The following is a 19,903-nucleotide window of genomic DNA, read 5'->3' on the forward strand; positions in this document are numbered from 1 at the left end:
ACATATAATTAAAAAAGAAATTTATAATTTTTACAAGACTAAAATTATAATTTTTATATTTATCATTTTTACCACAAGTCTTGTCGTTGACAAGAATCTGCAAAAAAATGAAAATAAAAAAAGAAGAGCAATGAGTGAGGGGAGGGGAGGGGAGGGCAGCCGTCACAATTGAATGGAAGCGTAGGGAGTCAATTAACAAACAAGTTGTTGACAAGAGAAGAGATACTTCTTACATCCTTATCAACAAATGAAACCACAGTTCCCCAACCAACAAACTTAGAATAATCCCATGCATAAGAAAACACACCCCACCTCACTCATCCTAAGACCCCCACCAATTCTTCATATGTATTTATACTATAAATCTTGCTGCTGCATATTTGCCCATTACATTTTTAATTTGCTTAATTTGGACATATAGATCGATATATTAATTAATTAGAAATGTCAGTGTTTGAAGATTTCAAGCCCATGTCTGAATGGCTACAAGACCATCAATCTCATTTCCTCATTATTCATCTTCCTGGTATTATGGTTCTTTTTCTGCTTATTTTTGCATGTATTAATTTGTTATTTAGAAGAGTATATCATCATATTTTTCTGCTTTATGTTATTAAAATTCCCATTTTTTTTATTTTCCTTTCCTTTTTCTTTTTTGATTTAGAGAATTAAATAAATATAATTAAGACACCGTTTAACAATCCCAGAACAAGCTCATCTTTTCAACAAAAATACTTGGAAAAACCAAGATTCTTGATTATTATATATAACTTTTCTGTTGGTTATATTGTAAGAAATATGGTTTTTTGTCACGAATAATTGCACTGATTTAAAATAAAAAAAAATGGTAGCAACTAAATACTAATTAATTTTGATTGCACATTAATGATCAACCGTGTTTATGTGAACGAACTCAAAACATTAGTTATAACTAAAATTCATAATTCAATACAAGGGAATTATCGAACTTAACTCTTTAATAAATTACGCAACTAAATTACACAACGTGAACATGAGAGCTAAAAGGCCATCCATATATATACCTATGCATGTTTTAGCAGGTTTTGTGAAGGAGCAAATCAGGGTTTCAGCAGAAGGAAGGAATGTCATTAGGGCTCGTGGGGAACGTCCGGTGGCCGGCAACAAATGGAGCCGCTTCCAGGCGGCTTTTCAGGTACCCGAAGACGGTGAAATGAGCTCGATTCGTGCAAGGTTCCATGGACAAAAGCTCACCATTACGGTTCCAAAAAGTAGTGTTAAGAAACCTCAGGAGGCTCCTGATGATCCTCAAAGAACTACTAAGGTTGATACTCGAGAGCAGCCCATCCCTCAGAAGGGCCTGCAGGGCAATGATCCTCAGGCAGCAGGTTGTGCAAGCCAATTAGCCACAGGTGAGAAAAGCTTGGAATCTCAAAAAGGTCTTTTTCTTGGGCGAATGAAACAACACGGCTACGAAAGATGACATTAGTGACAAAATATAAGTAATAATTTTTTAAATTATTATCGAAAATATGTATTAAGTGACAATAATTTTGATTCAGTTACGATTTAGTTATTAATTATAGCAATCGTATATAAAGTAATAATTATAGACAATAGCGACACACATACAATGACAACATAATAAAAACGAAACATATATATAGTGCCAATAATATTCTTTGTCATCAGATCATCACTATGCATAAATCATATTAACCGCATTTTACCCCTTTTCGGAGTTACAATATCTCTTAAACAAGATAAAGAACAAAATAAAAAGATAAAAAAAAGACAACTCGACTCCTGAACTTTTATATAAAGGAAGTCACCACCTGTCTTATCACGAGACCATGTTGCCCTTGTGTCTTTTTTCTAGGTACTTTTTCATGGAGAGATTTGTTGCGTTTAACCCTGTTTACAAATTGTCTGTATAGTGGCAATTGTTTTGTCACTTACTATTACTTGTAACAATTTTTATACAAAATAGTACTGTCATTTATATTTTTTATCGCAATATTCTGTTTTCGTGTAGTGCAAGGGGCGGGCGATGCCTCAAGCGAGAGAACGAGCATTCCAACGCTCAAAGAAGATGCTAATGCAGTAGCACACGATAAGCTAACAAGGAAGAACATGGAGAGAAGTAAAGAATTACTTGAGACGGATTGTGGATCTTCCGTCATTGATAACTATAAGAAAGCAGTAAAGGGGGTTTTTGAGCTGAATGAGGAAAGGCAGTTGCTAGTGAATATGGGGGCAGCTGTGCTTGTTGTTGTGGCGCTAGGTGCTTATGTGGCCTACAAGTTTGCATCAAAGAAAGATAAAGATTAGGCCCCAAAGTGGAAATTTTAGTTCAAATCGAGTCAGGTCAATACCTAAATTAGTTGTACAATAAATTTGATATCATTATTATGTGACTGGTGTAAAATTTTTCAAATTAACATTATATTTTTCAAATTCCGTTGAAACAAATAGAATAACGCCATTTTATTTTCTTTGACTGTTTAATAATGATTACGCAGATAATTTTATAAAATATACTATTGATGTATGAATTTAGGTACCTTCCACCGATATGGCTGATCAACATTTTGTTGATCATTGTTTTTATTAAATGTATCATTCACATAGAATTTTAAGTTTTAGGATACTTATGCATGGACAGATTTCTCAACACACGCACATCCATTCAGAGATAAGCACAATATTGATCCATGTTGATAAACATATAAGCTACAATGAAACCAAAGAGCGCAAAATGAATGATGTTAGCTGAAAGAAACATCAAAAGCCAAGCTACTGCAATTTCAAAGATACACACAACTTCCCTGCAATCCATTTGCTTCTCTGAACAAAGAGAGCAATGCAGATGCATCTTCCAGGTAAAATGATTTGATTGAAAAGAAAGGAAATGAGATCCAAACTGTAACTTCTAAAAGATCAATGGTAAATGACCAAATATCCCGAAAAAAAGAGGGACGCTTGTTTATTGATACAAATCTAAGCATCTTACAAAATTGAGAAGCAGATCACCTGCTCGGGAATGGACAGCTAAACTTTGATTCTTCCACAAAGACGCCAGTATGCGCCTTGATGGAAAAGGGATTTCTCGAAAACCCATATATCGCGTACAAGAACCTGGAGGTACATAATGGAAGTATTAAATATATATCAGAGAAACGAATAAGATGCACAGTCACGACCTTCAAATAACTTCATGAAAAACGTAATTGACTAGATGAACTTGAGCAGTTAAAGTCTAAATATCAGGCATGGGCCTAGAAGTCTTGTTAAGTAGTGGTGTCTGGCTCAAATGGTTGTTGGAAGCAAAGATATTTTCATGACAACTTATATCAATTCTCCCTATCAGGACTTAGCATCCCCTTTTTAAATATGGAAATGCAGTAGGCATGGATTTTGGCCGGCCATTGGGGTGAATGTTCAGCTAAGATAAGGGATGCATTCATCAATTATTTATTGCAAGCTTGAGAAAAAGGGAAGTGAATTCTGGACAAAGTTTTGATGCAGGGATTCTAGTTGGATCTTGGAAGAAAACTGTTTCTGATCCGCTGCATGTACTTTTATTGGATATGGTATGGATCCAGTTTCTGGACCAACTTAGGGGATGTGCTGGGGACCTAGGATTCATGATTTGGTGTGTGCGGTTTAGAGCCTGTTTACAGGCCTACACTAGAACCAAGCATGTTCCCTAAGTTATCAACTGACTGAGGGGAGAACACACAAGATTATCATGCAAGATTTTAGTATATAGCCTACCTCCTTGCTTTTGTCACCAGCCACAACAGATCCACTTGAGTCATATGCCTCAAACTTCTGCAGAGACATAAAAGAGCATTTAGGCACCTAACAACAAAAAGTACTAGACTGATAAACATCCATGATTAGATTATCCTCGCCAGGTAGACAGTTCATCATACCAGCCACAGTCCCCTTTCTTTTTGACCCCAACAAGAACAACCAGCAAAAACAAAAACATCAAAGAGAACATCAACCGCATAACAAAAGTAGTAGTTTACATGAAATAATTGTCACATTCGAACCATGAGCTACACAATGAAACTTTTGACAAAATGGAGTCCAAAACAAATATGCAGTAAGATAGCACATATAAGTATCAAATTGCTGGCAAGGAAACAAAAACCTATGATTCTCTTCCACAATACAATGCGGTTTCCCTATGATCAAAACTTACAAAGATTATTCCATCTGTAGTTTCCTAGGGGAATCTGATGCACATAAAAAGTTTGTGGTGGTTGATGTAACAGAAGATTGAATTCCAGCTGGAGCAAAGTCTATTTAGCTACAGAAAAGGGGAACTGAACCTACAGGGGGTTTTAGTTTATGTAGCAGGGGAAAGGTGTCGTTTTAGAGGGATATGATGCTGTATGGACGGAAGATATTGGTCCACACCTTCACCTGGTTGGAGTCTGCAGGTAGCAGTAGAAGTCCGGGGGTCTGCAGTTATAGCTGGGGGTGAGATTTATTCAGGATTTGTTCTGGAGATCGGTCTACAAGAAAACAAATGATTCAGGAGAAGAGACAGAAAGTCACCCAGGCAACAGTATTGTCAAAATAACCTGCAATCCAGCATCATCAACTTTATAGGTTAGACAGCAAAAAGGTTCTCTCTCAGAAACAGTTTGCTGGGTGGATACACGAGAAAGTTCACTCTGGAATCTGGCTCCTTTGACAGTTACAGAAAGCAAATGCCGGACAAGAATTCCAAGGGCTTTGAGGTTAGCAGTCCAACACACAACTGGAGTTCCAGGATATCAAGAGTAACAAATGAACAGTCAGTAGGCAAGAAATATTCAGCGCACTTTCTTACTCAAAAGATATCTGCTAGCATCGAGAAGCAGACAAGTTTCTCCAGTCACAGGAACATTTTGGATTTCAAGCATCTTGTGTCTGTGTTTGCAATAATGGACCATGAGTAGTATTTAATTGAGGGCAGGCTTAACAAATTCACAGAGAGAGATTGCAATACTCTAGCAACTCCATTGATGTGCAAAAGTTTGGTAAGTGACTTGAAGAGGATGGGGATGGCTCCTAGTCAGTGAAGAAGTGGGGCTAAGGAAATAGAGTGACAAAGTGAGACCGAGGCCATAGATTGAAGGAAGCGAGTTCACTTGAGCACGAAAAAGGCTTGGGAAAACTATCATAAGAAAGAAATTAATTAGCAGAAGAATTTGGATTGGATAACATATTCTTCTTCAAATTAAATTAATTAGCACCAAACAAATTACTCTTGCAGTTATACCCATTGAAACAACTTGACCTTCTACAATTTATCAATTGATCGACAATATATTCAGCATTTGGGAATTAGTTACAGAGACAAGTCAATGTAATGCAGTTAGAAAAGCACAATTATCAGTGTGAACATAGCATTCAACAGCAGAAACCGATAGAGACTGAACAAGCAAGTCAGAGAGCAGTATGAACATATTATTCGACTCAAGAAAATTGATTAGACGCTGAAAATCATCGAGCATATTTGAGATTGATATAACTTGAATTGACAAAACAAAACAAGCAACAAAGAAATCCCAAAATCTAAATTTTTACCTGTTTGCTAAGAAATTCAAGCGTGAGTTGTACAAACACTTTATTGAGGTCATTTCGATCTACACCAATCTGCAAAAGATATTATCATGAACAAATGAAGGATTAGTTATCAAGTAAACTTGACCATACAACTCAACCAAAGTCATGAACTAATTCTTACGTTCGAACAGAAAATTAACCCATTGGAAAGTTGGAATGAAAATGACCAACTATGGCACTTAAGACAGCCAACAAACACAAACTTTAATCAAATGCGAAAATACTGGATAAAAACCTAACACATTTCCCACCCCCAAGTCGACTGGCAAGGCAGTAGGAAAAGGGATAGCTCATTGGCACTAATCCAGCTGCAAATCCACATTGAGAAAATTAAATCCCCAGCTTCCACGACGCATCCCCAAAAACATAGACACACAAACAACTAACTTATTGCCAACTTAAAATCTGAAAAGAAACAGTAAACAGAAATTAACAAGCACATATTAAGAAAAGAAATAAAACATAATTAGAAATCATTATCTGACAGAAATTGAAGATGCAAAAAGCAGACATCAACCAGTGAACTTAATTTCGAAAGACCTCACAAGAAACCAGCCTAAGAGTGGTAATCAGATGGAGTTTCTGGCCTAACTTAAACAACAAAGATGCATGCAACTACATTCCCAGAGGACAAATCTCAGCCTTTTGGAACAGAATACATAAACAAGGAGTCAAAAACTTGTTTCATTCATGTTTTACAGATACTTGCCAGTCGAGCTCGCAGAGTTCGCATTTTAATAATTGGCATCATCAGTTCCCAGTAAACATGACTCCAAACTCTCTCTCTCTGCTTGATTTCATTCTTGAGGGCCTGTTTTGAAGATTGGAGTAAGTTAACAGATAAAAAGAGCAGTGTTAGGCTGCTTATAAATGAAACCAAAAAGTGCAGAAGATTTTTGCGGACAGCTAGACTATAACTCAAGCAAAATGTGTTCAACAGAAGGCAGTTATAGGAAGTACTAAAGCAGGTGAAACCCTACAGAATACATGTTCTCTGTAACTGATTTCCTCAATAATCCTTTGTCTCCAATGGCCATTTGGGTATTTATCTGGTAGACACTGAGAGAACAAATGAGTAATGGGAAAGCTGAAATAGATGAGACTTAATTGTGATGTAATTCAAAGTGAGAAGAGGACCTCTTTGTATAAATCAACAGCTTCTTTATAGAACTTCTGCTTTGAATAGCCAGATTTTCTCAATTTCGCAATGGCGTAAGCACTTTTTAGCTGCAAATAAAAAGCCATACCACTGGACAGTTAATAGACAAATATATGTTAGGCCTTTATTTGCGGAACTAAATAGGATAAAGCAGGTATTGGTATTTGTTCCACTCTTCCAGCACCTTTCAGATGGTTTAGGGATTTTATTACATACTTTCCATGAAAGGGGTACTTTTTAAAATGAGAATTTATGGTGGGTCTTAAGGGAGTAAATGCCACTTAGCAACCTCAGTTGGATAAAACATGTTGAGGATATAACAGAAAACACTGACGGAATAACATTATACAGCATGCTAACTACACCATGTGCTCTGATAAAATCCCACCCTTTTCGCCACCTCATGCCGCTGCCCTGCCACAGTCGACTCATATAGGCATTTGTTTGCCTAAAAAGGGTTACATTCAATTCCATACTTCTGAAGGATCATGTATAGGTTTGTTCTACACCAGAAGGTCCTTTGCTCCATAGGTGAGATAGGATCTGAACTGGCGATTTTCATAGGAAGACAAAGTGGTGGAGCTTTCCAAGATTGGTGAGCATATGATGGGGTATGCTGCTGCAATGCATATGATGAAAACTGAAAGTATCATAAGACCTAAAAACAACTTTTTGGTATTTCTAGAAAAGGGGAAATCTGGAAAGGTTTCCTCGAAAATCAAAAAGAAAATTGCAGATGAACTTTCAATCACATTCCCGACACTGGTGAACGCAAAAAAAAAGATAAGATTTTTGAAATTACATTCTCTGAAATTGCAACCCAACATCACCAGAGTTCCAAGTAGGACAAAAATGAAAATTAGTGAATTACTACAAAAACAGAACATAATCATCAGTTTTGCAGCCCACTCTCATAGTTAATTTAATGATAAAAAATAAAGATGTGCATGTTAAATACCTCCATAATAATATCTTCTTTTGTTCTTTTCCAACCAGGTCTAGTAAACCATCTGGTACCAAGATAGTAAGTTAGCAACGGGCAAGACTGCCAGACATTCAGCCTCAAAAAGAGAATTAATACATACGCACATCAGTTTACAAGTGACAACCATCCATTGAATGAATCAGAAGAAAGACAGCAACATGTGCATTTTATATAAATGTAAGTAAACTTCAAGAATCATGTTTATCTGTTTGAGCAGACTTGATGTTGACTTATTTATATGCCCATGGGTATTAGCCTGCCCCCACACTCACCCCCCAAAGTAAAGGAATAAAAAAGAGCAATACAAGATAATAGAGTTGGATAGAAGAAAAGGCTAAATTTATATTGGAAAAATTAGCAGGTTACATGGTTCCTTAATCTGTACAGCTTTTAAATGCAAAAAAGTTCACTTCCAGAGGAACAAGCAAGGATCAAATAACAGCAAAAGGGACTGCAAGACTGAAGCTATTATCTGAGGATGCAAAAGAGATTAGCAACGGGCTCGGTGTGGCAGAGAACTGGTAAACTTTGAACAACAGATGTACCAATCAGAAAATCAATCAAGGGAGATATAAACATCAACTGCATCTCCTCCCCAACAATGAGAAATCCAATAAGATGGAATACTTCCAATTATTATTTTTTGGTTAGACGTGTATGGTTTATCACAGATAGAGCGCAAGGGGCAAAAAAGAAAGAATAGCACCCTCCCTTCTTTCATAATACAAGTTTTCCCAATTTATCTCCTAATCATCTTAGACCTAAAAGAATAACAAATTGATGAAACTAGAGCGAGCCTTCACATGTTACAAAGCTAAAGAAAGATAAAATGCCAAAAATCAGAAATTTGGAAACCCAGAGTTTTGTGAACCAACACCTTCATACTCTAATATGAACTCATACTCATAAACATGGTGGTTAGGTCAAATGAGGGTATTGCCCTTGACTACCCACCAAATCTGCCAAACAGGTCCAGTTTTGCAATTTCTGTTTCTGATTTCAAGTTGCTCAATTCTGGAACTTAATGCTTAGCCATCAAGGATTTTCTTTACATGAATGTTATGAATGTGTGGTTTATGTAGGTCAAAGGGGTTATATTTTCTTGTTAACACCAATTTCTGATTTCATTAATAATGTATGTGTATGTACGCAAAGCTGAGAGGATTCATGGCAATTCCTCCAAAGACCCATCCAATCTAAATATAAACCGTTGTGTTATATCATAATTATTAAAAGGGTAAATCATAGTTATAAATGGCGCTTTCCAGGGCACATCCCGTAAAAGGCGAGAGACTAGTGCCATTTGCCAGGACTAAGGCATAGGAATATGAACATATTATAGATGAATAGATTGTTAAATTATTTTATGATCCTCAATAAGGACATGGCACAATATTCCAGATCAAACCACAATATTAAATAATCCTACTCACCTATACCAAAACGAGATTGGCTCCCGGGGTGAATATGGCTCATACACAAATCCAGGACTTGTCATTGAGACTTTAAGAGCCCCCTGCACACACAGTTTAAGAATGTGGGGATTTATTATGTAATATATATATTAATCTAACAGAATTGATAGACATTATACGGGAAATACATGAAAGAAAGACGACTGTTGAGTCATGCTCAAACATATAATAGCTAAGGAAACTTGGGTTCCTGGATTGATGAATTTGGATTCAGCGAAGGATTTGGAGAAGGATTTCAAATGAGTCCATATTAAATGAATATGAGATTATCAATATTCCACAAAATGACAAAATATAGTTCAAAATAAGAGTTAAAGAATTTGAAATCCTTTGTAATGTGGCATTATCCAAACAAAATTAAAGGAGTTGTTGTTAGGAATATGAAATTCCTAACTTCAAATTTCTCACTCCAAATGAAAATTAAATTATGAAAACCAGAGTTGTAAAATATGTTAAACACTTATACCATACAATTTACTATTTAAGATTCTAATTATTGCATTCTTAGGTTTTCGATTTATTAAAAGTGTTTCCTGTTACGTACCCTTTGTTTTTTCTAGCTTATGCATTATAAGGCAGTACAATGTGCAACCCCACCAAATATAACACCTGTCCCAGAATGAACAACAAATTGTTCAAATAGCCAGCCCCACTAAACCCCAAATATACTTCAGAAGCTCCTGGAGCAAACAAGAGGGCGAAGTGGAAGCCTGGGCCCTTGCTTGAAGGTGAATATGTCATTGAAAACTTAGAACCATGTTCTTATTATGTTGTTTTTCATCAAGCCTATCAGTTAGGGGTATTTTAGTATTGCATGATATAAACCAGACCTGGTTCTTGAATCCAAAGTTAGATTTAATGAAGAACTCTTGTTGTTAGACTCGTATCTTGTTTGCACAAAGGCAAAGCTTGAGTGCACCTTGTCCCCTGGAAAAAGGTTGAAACGCACAGGCAAACGGACGCACATTGGTTTGAAAAGGCACCAGTCACTTGGCCTGGCATGTGAGCGGCACACCTTGCATGCTGGTGATAACTTTGACTGCTGTAGGTTTCTGTCACAGGAAATGTTTTCCTATTGTATCTTTGAGAGAATGAAAATATTCAATTTGCAAGCTCTGGTCTCAAGTCCCCCGGCCCCCCACCAATCTCTTTTATTTAAAGGAAACCAAATCCCAGTCGAGTAATACCAACCATAAGAAGTAACTTGCCAAGCCATCCACAATCTCTGGTGGGGAGACTAATGTTTTGAGGAGCTGAGGATACTAGTCGAATCCAGGTGTCTGATAAGATTTAGGTTAGTTTCAATAATCATTCCGTCCATGGAATGAAATATTAATTAGGAGAGTGGAAATTCTTGAATAATTAAAATATTGCTTTGAGTTTCGTTAGATGGATGAAGTTGTTATTCTTCTTTCTGATTCTTCATCTATTCTTCTAAATTCCAGATTCTTTTCATCTTTCTGTTCAGTCTTCTTGTGCTCACCAGAATCATATCTGGCCAATTGAATATCTCTTCCACGTACATGAAGTTGCATATCATAAAGACCTCCAACAACAGAGGACCGTCATGGGGGCTTCAAATTTTTGCTTCTGATTGAGATGATTTTTCCTCATACAACGTCACTACCCCTTTCAAAGACCTCAGTTATGACACCTTATACAAAAAAGTTAACTCCCTCCCATCCTATGAGAAAGCACTTGAACTAACAAGGACAGAATTTGGAGAGTAATACCATACCATTTGTCGGGCTTGAGCAGGGGGACTTGCTTGCACACTAAACAACCTGACACAGGTGATGTTTGGTGAATTAGCCTCCTGCAGACCAACAACAGGCGTGTAAAGATAAGGAAAGTAACTAGAAGCAAACATGAAAAAGAAAAAGAATATGAAGGAACAAAGGTCCCCTAGTTCAATCATAAAAAGAAAGAATTTGGAGATCACGATGCATGAGACCAAGCATAAACAGAACACAACTATCACCTAGTTGATATGTACTCAGTAGTTTCAACATCTTTAATACAGCAAAGAGGAAATAGGCGCCTTCCTTGGCACTTTATCTGCTTCAACAGAGATATCCTCTACAGATGTGAAAGAAATTATGAAAGGAATCCATGAAACTGAACACCGAGATAGGAACAACTCCAGGCATAGCGTTTGATGCTTGTTACGTAAAACAGTAGGTCATTAACATGGTCGAATGTTAAGGACAGAAAGTGACTTCCGTTGAAATTGGGTTGCAATGGCAATCCAGCATTCCCCCTTTCCTCCCCCACCCCCCAAAACCAAACACAGACCAGCTCCTCTATAAAAATGCACAACCCATTTTCACGTTAATTTACTTTCGATTTCAGGGAAGTGAATCAGCAGAGTTGTACCAATTTCAGCAGCCAGGAAGTAGGCTCCAAGGGTTGCTCAAGCCACAGACGGGAAGGCATCAGAAACGGCAGAACCCGGCGCCGAGACTGAAAAAACAAGATCAATATAGAAAGAAAAAAACAAAAAGAATTGCAGGAAAGAAAGATGAAGGAAGTGCATCGAAGATTTAAGTACCTGTGCCAGAGCTTTCGCCATTGAAACGGAAAGGTTTTCCCAGGGTTCTTGAGAATTAGGAGGGGTTTTGGAGTATGGTGTTGTCAGTCTTCACTCTCAACTTCAGTTCTGAGGGTCGATTTCATTTGAGGGCTCTTATTATTCTTGTGGTTTATACCTTGCAAAGTTTACAAAGTTTTTCAATTATTCTGCAACATTTGGAATCATAATGCTACGTTTCAATTGATTATTCAAAACTAGTCATTGTTGCACTAATACTCACATACATATAATTAAATAAATACTACGTAATTTTTAAAATTAAAATTAATATATAATTAAAAGCATAGCAATCGATTAATATTTGTGAAATATGGGGATAAACATAATTATATAATAGTTGTTAAAAAATGCCGTTACTTTAAAATTTGATATTATTGTGCCACGATCCATCAATTATGAGTCAGAAGTGATTTTTTTTTTCATTGGTATAAATTATGAATTTTAAACACATGTTATTAATTTTTTAAAATTATTTTGGATAATTCTAAGTTTTAAAATTTCACAATTCTTTAAAACTGAATTTGAACTATATTTTATTACACGTTCTTTTAATGAATCATTTGATTTTTTTTCAAATACTTCCATTATATATCGTATCAATAAAATTGTTTATTTATATCGGCAGATTTGTTAATTATTTTATCAATGTATTTATAGATAATGAATTAATACGGAGAAAATTATTATGCGGACAAATAAGATTTTTGAGCTTTCCTTAATTTCCCGTTTGTTTGTGTTTTTATTTTTAATTTTTATTTTCTGAAACAGTGATTAAAGGTGAAAATATGTATATTTATATGTATTTTTATTAGAATTATGTTAATTTAACATTACAATTCAATGCAAAATATAATTTTCATCTCTTTCGTAAACATTATCTAAAAAATTGAATAAAATTTACACTTGATATCAATCAAAAGGATCTTTAATATTTTTCAATTATGATAATTATGTTCCATTTGTGACTTTTACAAAAAAGAAATATAAACGTATTTTTCCGACCAAATTTAGACTAAAATTGAGAATTTTTCAGTTTTACGGGACCAAATTAAAACCCTAGTAACTTACAGGACTAAAACGAGAATGACCTATAGTTAGGGGACAAAAATTGTCTTTAACCCTTATTTTTAAATGAAGTCATTTAAAATTCTTTCAAATTCAAATATACCAACTTCTGTGCCAAAGCATTGTGAAATGCTCCAAAGCATGAATATGAATAAAATGCATTAACGTTAATCGACGATTGTATTCTAATAACAACCATATAACTTACGCTTTATTTTAAATAAACACCGTAAAGATTTTTATATAACATCGGATCGACATAATTTATTATATAATTTTATTCAAAAATATCATAGCATTAATTTCATAGAGCCTAATCATTATTTTATATTTTACGATATTATATATCACAACTAATTTGTAAATTAAACTTCACGATATCAACAATAGCAATGACAAAAATGGTTAGGGGGCTTGCGATTGAAAACTTTGCAAAAGCCTCCTTTACTGCACTTCTCTTTGCATAGACTGTCGCACCTTTGGTCATCTTGTCCGGGCACGCAGCTGCCGATATGGTTGTCATAGCAACATGTCAATGCTCCCTCTACCAATACCACATTAGAATCTGCAGAGAAATATCAAGATATAAATTTTTGTATTGTGTTAGAACTTAGACATGCATGCAAGTTTATTACACACATACAAGAAACACATATATAGCTTGCTAAAGCAGTATGAATCTCCTATCACACTTTTGTATCACACATATCGATGAGATTACATGTGCCCATTTCAAATTACAAATATGTACACACGTAGTGATATCAATATGTAACACAAACGTGTGATAGAAGATCTTTTACGCCAATGTTCTGCACAAACATCGCAATATTTTTTGCTAATCTTGAGTATTGGAGGGTAGATGCATGTAATCAGAATTGCAAAATAAAGACTGTTGAATAGAGATAGGAAAATTGTGTATATACCTTTTGGCAAAATGAAAAGTAAAATGAGGGTAAAAAATAGAGAAAACTTTGAGATGGCCATGCTGAATTTTCTGTGCGAGTACAATTACATATTGCACATGTGATTAAGGGCTGGTGTTTATATAGCCAAAAAAAAATTGTATATGCATGTGCTAATTATGGTGACTAAATCAATTTAATTTGAGAATATCGTTAGCATTCCGGAGAAATATAGGAAAATCCGTAGTATTGATCTTTTCATTTTGAATTAAGATGTGAGATATCTTTGAATTATGATTCATATGGTTTTTGTATATAATTAAATGGAATGAAATCAGAATATATTTGTAATATATAATACAGGTGAAAATTTATTTCAATTACCATTATTCTCTACACATGCATAATGTTTTATTCTTAATTTATTGATATGTGTACTAAATATATAAAATCTGCACTTTATGGGATGATTTAAACCTTCATAGATAATTATAATTGTCAGGCGTAGATGACGATTTTGAGTATCCCGCCTACATAAATAGCATGCTTATGTAACAAAACGAGCAAAAATTATGTAAATTTCTGAACAATAATGTAAAAATTATAATGATCGTAAAATTTCAGAATTTTTAAAGATTTTATACTCATTATTTAATCATAAATTTTTGGTTGTCTTTATTTTAAATCAAAATTTTATAATAATTTAAATCATATTTTATGGGAATCATTGTAATAGACATTTTTAGGGGTGTGAATAATAAAGGCATCTTCCTTATTAAAAAAAAATTGGTGCATGTCATGAGGGGGCATTTTGTGACATTTTATAGTTTAGGGGGATAAATGCATTTCATTTTCCCTTTTTCTTTTTCCCTGCTGGTACAAATACACTCTTTTTCCCGGCTGATCAACTCTTCAGGTTTCTATGATGAACATTCTTTGCAGTGACTATTTTAAATAGAGAGTTTTGACCCAGATTGCAAGAATTTGTTCAACATTTATGCCAAAATGCTAAAAGAATAGCATGTGCATAAGTACTTTGTAAATTGCCCAACTGTTGATCATCAGAAAGGTCTAATATCAGTAAGCAAGAAGCATACACCAACAAATCCGGTAAGAAATTAAGATATCTAAGAGAAAGTATACAATTCTGAAATCTGTTGTGCAAGTGGAGAATTATGACTTCCAGTTGTTACTTTTCACGCCTCTCATCTTCAGAGGACTCCAGACCAAGTGTTTCTTGTGTAGTGCTACGACCGTTGGATGCTTGGGCCTCCATGAACCTGCCTGTGAAGGAGGACTTACTTTAAATTTACTACTCCTTTGGCCAACAGGCGTTGCCTCTATTGTTGCACTTGACAGCTCCCTCGACTGTGGCAATGGGGAGGATACTCTTGATGTTCTCCATACTCTTTGTGGATCCCACACAAAAGACTGTCGGCCCACCGCACGGTCATTCCTTGATCTAATAGAGCTGCGAAGTGGAGTTGCCAAGTTTGTATTGGATTCTGGGCCAATAGTTGCAATGGAAGCCCTTCGTTTGGGTTGAAGGACCTGACTTGATGCAGGAGGATTTGGTCTTACAGCAATTGAGCCTCGTCTTGGTTTCAAAGTCGGCCTTGCCTTGGTGTCTTTCTTTAGTGTACTCGATATATTCTCTTTATCTTCATCCACAACTGGTAGAACAGACATCCTAGTTTGGTTTGCTGGAACAGGAGATGGGATGGGTGCAAAATTCGTAATTCTTCTTAGCGGTAACCTCAATTTTGATGGAGCAAGGGGTGGCTTTCTATCTGTTGAGGTCCTCTGTGCTTGGTTTGACGTTGGTAAAGCTGACTGAGTAGAAATTGAGGCCAACACTCTGTTTTCCTGTTTCAATCTTGCTTTCCTTTCCTCTGCTAATTGGTTTTCAAGATCTCTGACCTGTAGAGTATTTCAAGCAATCTCAGAAACAGTTTGCAGTTCAGACTGTAACATAGGTCACATAGACAACAATTTAAACACTTTAAAGAAGAGAAGGTTACACTTTGCTACGTTAACTAATCTACACTTCATCAGTTTATTTCCAGTGAAACTTTTCAGTTTTGACCACTTGCATTCCTACCTTTTCTTGAAGATTTCTGCAAATGTGTTCTCTAGCAGCTAGCCTTAATTGCAAAGACTGCAAACTTTCCTGCAACTTTTTGGTTTCCTTCTCATCTTGTTTTGCTTTTTCTGCCTGTTCATACATAAAATTGAAACAAAAAAAGAAAAGAAAGATTAGTTGGAAAACGTTTTTAGTCAATCTGGCAAAAAGCAAGGATTCTCAGACTGGATTTGTGCTTCATACAAGCTGCTTGTATTTTAACAGCTCAGTGTGATCTGTCTGTCTCCGAGCAGGCCCATGTTCAACACCTCGAACGCGGCTTGCGAAATTCAAGGAACAAAGGGTTTCTCCTAAGTCGGCCACATTTGGGCTAATTTGAACAAACATCAAAGTCTTACAATCTCCTCCTGCATAAAAGTTCCCTGAGTGTTACTAATATTCAAAAAGCTTGTTGAAGAAACCACTTCTTCTTCATTACAGAATATTCAATCAAGATTGCATTTCTATAGTATCATAACCATAAAAATATTAAAAACCATTTCAATGTTTCTCACTGTTTATCAAAATCCTTATCTAGAAAATGCATAGTAATAGTACACAATATCCTGACAGAAGAAAGGGTGTCTCACAAGTAAATAAGTATTGAGCTAACCAATAGAAACACTCAAGTAACTCACCTAGAGAACTTTGCAGAATATGTGTGAGTTTTGAATTCCTGCTTGTCAGAGAAATAAACTAATTAGGAAGTCACATTGGAATATAGTATATAGCCACAAAGGTAGCACACAAAGAAGGAAAGGAACAAATGCCTGTATGGAACATGAGATGTTTTGGAGGCAAGAGCAGAGATAACATCCCCCAGCGCTGATAAGGACTTATTTATGAACTGGGATTCCTTCAACCTATCACCATCAACTTCAATCCTACCGACGCGCTCGCTTCCAGCCAGATCAACCAGCCACAATTGGCTTCTTGTCCTTTGCCCACTTACTAAATTCTCTCCCATGACAGTCACACGCAACAAGCTGCAATTGTAAATTAAAAATGATATTTATTAATTCTATTAACTGAGAATACACATTTGAACCAATAATCAGAGATCTGAATCAGATGAAGAAACCAAGAAAAAGCAATGTAAATAGCAGAAGATGCTCATAATTACCAGTGAGAACGGCTACTTTGCTCATTAGCATTGGTTGATCCAACAGATCTTACTCGACTTCCTAATGAGAGTAGGCCCCACACCTCATCTGTACCATAAACACGAGCCTCAACAAGTCCAGGGACTTCCTGTGTACCCTCAGCTGACTGCTTTATCTCCAACCTGCATTTGCTGATAATTAACCATTTGGCATAAAAAGTGACTGATTTTCAAATAAGTTATCATTCATATTCAGAGTCCTGTCCTGCATACCAAGATTTAAATGGAATAAAAAACTGCCTCAACCTTGAGAGGTTCTCTGCCGAATATGTACAATTTTAGACATCTTTTATTGCAACAAAATGAGAAAAAAGATTCCAACTCTAACAGCTTTTCAACAAAATCTTCTCTTCCAGATGCGACTTCATTTAAATACTTCTTTACTCTCTAGCTACATTTCTACATATTTTATGCATGAGATCTCCCAGAGGTCTAGAAACAATGATCGCAAATCAAAAGAAAAGGCAAGTTGGCCAAGATTGATGGAGACTTACTTCTTCACTGGTTGGTTCGAGTTCTCAACCAGGAGATCCCTTATCTTTTCATTGTAAACCTCTAACATGCTTACAAATAATTCGTATCTCATAATGCTGCTCCTCTCATTGGATATTCTAAAAAGCTCATCCAACGTCCTGTAGTTTACCCCCCTATTTTCTGGTGTTCCTTCCATTGTGTATGTCTTGCCTGTACCTGTCTGTCCGTAGGCAAATATGCAGACGTTGTAGCCATCCAAGACAGAGGTCACTATAGGCAGAGTTTGCGCAAAGATAGCCTCTGTACTTCAGAAATATCATGAGTTCAATATGTAGGTAGTGCAAGAATAGTGAAAAGATGATGGCAGCAGCTTAGAAGAAAATGTCTTCTTTGACAATTACCTTGGTTGTCCTCTGGTCTGAATACATGATCAAACTTGAATAGCTTCCTGGAAGAATCAGAGCAAGTGACCTGTAGCTCGTTTTCCTGAGATGAGTCAAACTCGACGACTGAAGTGCTTTCATCTTGTTTCAGTGGCCTACACCGACAAAAGACTCTAATATTTCCTTTGAGTTCAATCACCTCATTGTAAAGCTTCTTTCTTTCTGAGCATTCTTCAAGATACTTCTTTTTCAGTAATTCACACTCTTCATGGTACTTCTTTTTCAAAAGTTCATGTTCCATGCCTAAAATTGAATGAAATGCATCACACAGACTGTCAATTATAGACCGAAACTCCTTCGGAAATCTCAACGAGCAAAAAGATAATTCATAACAGTTGACTCACTAATATTCTGAAGAGCAGAGAAAGCTTCGGTGCCAAGTAAAGAATCAGCAGTTATGCCCTTTACTTCATTGCACAAAACTGCATGTTCCTTCCTAATAATCTGAAAGTAAAGTAAAACTAGGGTTCAAATACAGAAAAAGGAGCTTCCGGTTAAAAATGTGTCCCTAATAAACTATTGTACCTGTACTTTGTTGCTGAGATCTTCAATTTTCTGAAATATTGGAAGAGTCTGCCCCTGAATTTCTTGGGTGTCATTAGAGGCATCACTCATATCCACTACATGACTATTTACTCCAAATTGTGCTGCTCATAATTCCCAAAAAGAAGAAAAAAAATGTTTAATAATAACAATAATCAAATTTCCCAAAATTCAACTAACTATTATTTTAAATTTTCTCTAAAAAAATTTCAATTTTCTGTAATCCAACTGATGTCACTGGACTGAATTTCAACCCCATGAAATCATTAGCTTGGGTTTCTCTTGGGCGCAAAATAATAGATAAGAACACAAAAAAGACTCCGGTCAACAATTATCTTGACGAACCCAAGATTCCGTAATTTCTGAAATTCATAATAATTAACAAAAGAAGAAGAGAACGAACCCGCGTCTTGTCTCGGTGTCTCTACCGTTTCACATGCATCAACTATAATCAGAAAAAAAGAATTGAAAACCGGATCAACATTCGGTCACTGTAACCAAATATTACAAAAAAAAAAAAAAAAGTTCAAAGAACTGGACAAATGAACCCGAACCATTACTCCGACCGGAAAGAGTCACAGCCTGATCGAATTCCGAACACAGTGTATCTAGAGTTTGATCTGCAAAAGTTTAAACAAACAACACGAGAAACGTTACTATGCGAGTGTGTCTATCTCTCAGTGTGTACAAGTGTAAAAGAGAGAGAAAGAGAAATACCATCCATTGTTACGGCGAAAACCAGGTGCTCCTCTCTTGATTCAGAGATCGACGAAGTAAACTCAGAGCTCACGAGAGAGAGAGAGAGAGAGAGAGAGAGAGAGAGATTTTGAAAGAAATGGTGAACGGTAAGGGAACGGAAGGACCAAAAAGGACCAAAGTTTGAAATATAACTAAATCAGAAAAAGAAAGCGGAGTTTGAAATTGGAGCAATCTCAGCCGTCAATTTTATAACGGCTATAAATTGATCACTCTTGATACTAAGCTGGAGCGTCTAGCTTTAGGCCCGTTTGGAATTAAATTTTAAGTTATATAATCATATTAACATTAACTAAATTAGTTCTCATTCTATTAATCTCCTTAGACACCTAAATCACCCTTTCTCCAAACAACTACCTAAGTTGCACTCTCTATATGTATGTGCATATTTTAAAATATACATTATTAGATTAATATATTGATGTAAATTTTATTTAATTTTCATGAATTGTAAATTAAAGATTAGCTCAAACAACTATCATGTTTTAGATAGTAGAAGAAGATAATTAGATTTAAAAATTAAAAAAAAAAATTGTAAGTAAGAAATAAGACTGGTTACATTGTTAATTCTCGAGTGAGAAACCAAGTGATTACAGTAGTAAATGATTCGAATC

The 19,903-nt window shown here is 35.7% G+C and overlaps 3 protein-coding genes across 5 annotated transcripts; 1 reads left to right on the forward strand and 2 right to left on the reverse strand.

The window, feature by feature from the left end:
• LOC105168899 lies at nucleotides 358–2,598 on the forward strand. Of its 2 annotated transcripts, none has more exons than XM_020695659.1 (3): nucleotides 358–526; nucleotides 1,059–1,391; nucleotides 2,015–2,598. In XM_020695659.1, the coding sequence occupies exons 1-3, from the start codon at nucleotides 445–447 to the stop codon at nucleotides 2,308–2,310; spliced, it is 711 nt and encodes a 236-aa protein (XP_020551318.1). In that variant the 5' UTR covers nucleotides 358–444; the 3' UTR covers nucleotides 2,311–2,598. The 2 variants fall into 2 exon arrangements, with proteins under 2 accessions (XP_020551318.1, XP_011087397.2); XM_011089095.2 differs by having other exon boundaries at nucleotides 359–526; nucleotides 1,062–1,391; nucleotides 2,015–2,597.
• Nucleotides 2,739–11,941, reverse strand: LOC105168900 (39S ribosomal protein L45, mitochondrial). 2 transcript variants are annotated; one of them, XR_848360.2, is made up of 12 exons: nucleotides 11,778–11,941; nucleotides 11,603–11,689; nucleotides 10,965–11,042; nucleotides 9,185–9,267; nucleotides 7,725–7,776; nucleotides 6,745–6,834; nucleotides 6,588–6,656; nucleotides 6,317–6,418; nucleotides 5,569–5,637; nucleotides 4,411–4,508; nucleotides 3,757–3,813; nucleotides 3,056–3,117 (listed from the first exon to the last, which is right to left on the reverse strand). XR_848360.2 is itself a non-coding variant. In XM_011089096.2 (11 exons), exons 1-11 carry the CDS (start codon nucleotides 11,796–11,798, stop codon nucleotides 3,031–3,033), a joined length of 795 nt encoding a protein of 264 aa, XP_011087398.1. In that variant the 5' UTR covers nucleotides 11,799–11,938; the 3' UTR covers nucleotides 2,739–3,030. The 2 variants fall into 2 exon arrangements, 1 of the variants encoding a protein (XP_011087398.1); XM_011089096.2 differs by lacking the exon at nucleotides 4,411–4,508 and having other exon boundaries at nucleotides 2,739–3,117; nucleotides 11,778–11,938.
• On the reverse strand, nucleotides 14,773–19,376 carry LOC105168901 (kinesin-like protein KIN-14S). The gene is made up of 13 exons (XM_011089097.2): nucleotides 19,251–19,376; nucleotides 19,088–19,153; nucleotides 18,937–18,978; nucleotides 18,516–18,637; nucleotides 18,335–18,434; nucleotides 17,949–18,233; nucleotides 17,568–17,847; nucleotides 17,035–17,196; nucleotides 16,682–16,897; nucleotides 16,550–16,587; nucleotides 16,116–16,279; nucleotides 15,891–16,004; nucleotides 14,773–15,709 (listed from the first exon to the last, which is right to left on the reverse strand). Exons 1-13 carry the CDS (start codon nucleotides 19,255–19,257, stop codon nucleotides 14,963–14,965), a joined length of 2,343 nt encoding a protein of 780 aa, XP_011087399.1. The 5' UTR covers nucleotides 19,258–19,376; the 3' UTR covers nucleotides 14,773–14,962.

Source organism: Sesamum indicum, linkage group LG8, assembly GCF_000512975.1.
Source record: "Sesamum indicum cultivar Zhongzhi No. 13 linkage group LG8, S_indicum_v1.0, whole genome shotgun sequence".
NCBI classification, from domain to species: domain Eukaryota; kingdom Viridiplantae; phylum Streptophyta; class Magnoliopsida; order Lamiales; family Pedaliaceae; genus Sesamum; species Sesamum indicum.